At 42.3% G+C, this 3,170-nt stretch overlaps 1 protein-coding gene across 1 annotated transcript; it reads left to right on the top strand.

The window, feature by feature from the left end:
• The first annotated feature begins 244 nt into the window (after positions 1 to 244).
• LOC105569628 lies at positions 245 to 1,731 on the top strand. The gene is made up of 4 exons (XM_012026249.1): positions 245 to 279; positions 390 to 696; positions 829 to 975; positions 1,417 to 1,731. The coding sequence occupies exons 1-4, from the start codon at positions 245 to 247 to the stop codon at positions 1,729 to 1,731; spliced, it is 804 nt and encodes a 267-aa protein (XP_011881639.1).
• Positions 1,732 to 3,170: the final 1,439 nt, after the last annotated feature.

Here is a 3,170-nt window from a genome sequence, read left to right as displayed (position 1 = left end):
AAAAATTTGTCAGAATTTTTTGAGAATATAAAGGGATCAAATCGATTGCTAACTTGTTCACAAACGGAAACAGAGTTTATCGAATCAGAGCAAAAGAAGGAAATCCAAGTCTTTTTAATAGTTGACTCAAAGCAATTAATTTTACAATTATTAAATAATTATTCTTGTTTAACGAAACTCGAGCGTATTTTAGCGTGGATTTTAAGATTTATATGGAATTGTAAACCCAAAAGGGAAACCCGGAATGTGGGAAATCTATCACTGCAGGAAATTCACAAGGTAAATTTATTAATAATTATCGAGATCCAAAGACTCCATTTCGTGGCCGAGGTGTCAGACCTCAAGGCAAAAAAGCAAATCAGATTGACAAGCAAATTGGCGCTACTTAGTCCGTTTATCGATGAAACAGGACTCCTCAGGGTGGGCGGTCGAATTCGTAACTCGTTGACCGCATTCGACACAAAACATCCGATTATACTACCAGCCGAGAGCACTTTTACAAAATTATTATTCAAGCGAGAGCATCGTAGGCTATTACATGCAGGACCGCAAACATTGTTATATGCAATTCGCGAAAAATATTGGCCTCTCCGAGGAAAGAATCTAGCGAGGAAAGTTGTACATGAGTGTATGACTTGCTTCAGAAATAATCCGAAACCACTATCACAGGTAATGGGACAATTACCAGCAGATCGGGTAATTCCTAGACGTCCATTTTATGTAACAGGAATAGATTTCGCCGGACCCATTGTAACATTAGTCAACCGAGGTCGTGGCCGAAAGACAAACAAGTCATACATCTCATTATTTATTTGTTTCTCAACGAAGGCGATACACCTTGAGGCAGTGAGCGATCTTAGTTCGAATGCGTTTATAGCGGCACTTAGAAGATTTGCGGGACGACGAGGTTGTCCACAGCGGATATATTGTGATAACGCGACTAATTTTGTAGGAGCGCGAAATGAGTTAAACGAGGTTTGTTGTGCCCCGATTGCCGAAAGAGGTAACGAGGGCACTCAAGCAGTATTACTGCAATTAGAATAACACTAGCGTAAGCATATTGCGCGATCGAGCCACAAAAGCCCGACCGCGCAACCTAACTAAATTCGGAGAAGAAGTCAGCAAGTTCTCGACCTGATTACGCATAGCCTCGATCGAGTACCGAGAAACCTCGATCGAGTACCGAGAACGCTGACGCTTCGATCATCGGGTTTAAAACCAGAGGAAAGCCCGAGATCGAGGCACTTGTCAATCACGCGTCATTCGATACTATACGTTTACGCGCTAAGCATTTGTCCGTCAGGCCTTCGGCCTGCCGTGAACCATCAGTGTAACACTCAGTTGAATAAAGCTACATAGTGATAGTTAAACGGTGCCTTTTTGAAGTGACCTCCGACCAGCCACATCCTATCAAAGAACCTTTCAGTTCTCGTCAGAGAACACCTCCGGAGCGAGCAAGAAGGACAATACACCGCGCACGAACTGATATACGGACACCAAGCGACTCTACCTACGGCCCTGACTCAACCGCCGCGACCGACGTACTCATACGACGACTACGCGCAAGAATTACGCGAGAGAATGCGAGCAACGCAACAGGCGGCGAAGGAACAAGTAATAATCGAGAAAGAAAAAGAAAAAGCTCAATACGACAAACGAACTAAAAACGTAGAGTTTAACGTAGACAACGACATTACCAACAATTCATTACCAGGGAGACTGAAACAATAAGCAACGAATTCTGCATTCCAAGCGGTATTGAGTGGAAGTTCATTCCACCCGCGTCACCTCATATGGGAGGTCTGTGGGAGGCAGGAGTGAAATCTTGTAAATTTCACCTGAAACGCATCATGGGTTCTGCACTTTTAACTTTCGAAGAATTAGCTACCGTATTAATACAAATTGAGGCTTGTTTAAATTCAAGGCCTATATGTCAGCTACCGTCCACTCCCACAGACTTACAACCACTGACTCCGGGTCATTTTCTTGTCGGTGAATCATTAACAGCCATTCCGGAAGTAGATCTAAACGACGTACCGATAAACAGATTAGATCGTTGGCAATTGTCTCAAAAATTATCGCAAGATTTTTGGCGCCGTTGGAGTGCGGAATATTTAACTTCGCTGCAGAGCAAAACTAAATGGAAAACAGAAAAACCGAATATCGCGATTAATGACATTGTTCTGATACAAGAGCCCAATTTGCCACCGTTGAAATGGAAAATAGGAAGTGTAATCGAAACCCATAAAGGTATCGACGACAAGGTTCGAGTTGTAACTCTGAAAACCGCAACCGGATGTCTCAAGCGAGCAATAAATAGGCTGTGCAAACTACCGACAAGCGATTCAATACCATAAAAAATTAATCTTCATTAATTGGTGGGCGGTATGTATATGTATAAATGCGAACGATCTGTAGATGTAAGCATCATAGGAAAGCGTGCGAACGATGTATATGGAAGCATACGGAAGGTTACCGAGTATCAACAGAAAATCGGGTGACGAGAGTAACCGCTCATCGAATTCGAGGGAAGGCGTTAGTCGAGCTAGAACACTCGAAGACGAAACTGGTGTACATACAGCAGAAAAGAAATACAGTCCACATTATTTAAGACACAATAATTCTATCAATTTCATTCCTTTTATTTCGATACGATACACATATAAATATAAATAAATATATAAATGTAAATAAATATATAAATATAAATAAATATACATATAATAAATAATATACATTATCGGATGTACGCAGTATGGAGCGAGATCGACAGAGCTATCCTCATACATAAGCAACGCAAACTGTAACTGTACGCTCTGTAATACACCAATCGTAACCCTATACAGGGTGTCGGATTCGATTTGGACCACTCCAAAGATTATAGTAGATTGGGTCAAACTGAGAAGAAAAGTTATATACCATTTTACAAAATCCGTAATTATTATCGCGTAATTAAGAAAAACGTCTGAGCCAATAAGTGCACGGAGGAACTGAAGGTCGGATTCGGCAGACATGCAAAATGGTGTATTATTCTCCTACCACCAGAAAAACTTTTTCGGCGCCGTGTCATATGTCGCGCGTTCGCTCGCTGCGCGCCGTTCGCCCGCTCACCGCTCCGCGCTCGCCAACGTCTCTCATCGATCAATGCGTGACTCCACCTCTCGCTATCG

The sequence above is a fragment of the Vollenhovia emeryi genome, unplaced genomic scaffold (genome assembly GCF_000949405.1).
Source record: "Vollenhovia emeryi isolate VEMERY1.0 unplaced genomic scaffold, V.emery_V1.0 DF942229.1, whole genome shotgun sequence".
Lineage (NCBI taxonomy): Eukaryota > Metazoa > Arthropoda > Insecta > Hymenoptera > Formicidae > Vollenhovia > Vollenhovia emeryi.
The sequence above is the reverse complement of the archived record's forward strand: the minus strand, read 5'-3'. Positions and strand labels throughout refer to the sequence as shown.

Bases quoted from the DNA above. Each gene is read 5' to 3' on its own strand.
- LOC105569628 (XM_012026249.1), top strand. From the start codon at position 245: ATGTGGGAAATCTATCACTGCAGGAAATTCACAAG. The intron at 280-389 runs GTAAATTTATTA...GGCGCTACTTAG, and splicing joins CACTGCAGGAAATTCACAAG to TCCGTTTATCGATGAAACAG. The intron at 976-1,416 runs GTTTGTTGTGCC...ATCCTATCAAAG, and splicing joins CGCGAAATGAGTTAAACGAG to AACCTTTCAGTTCTCGTCAG.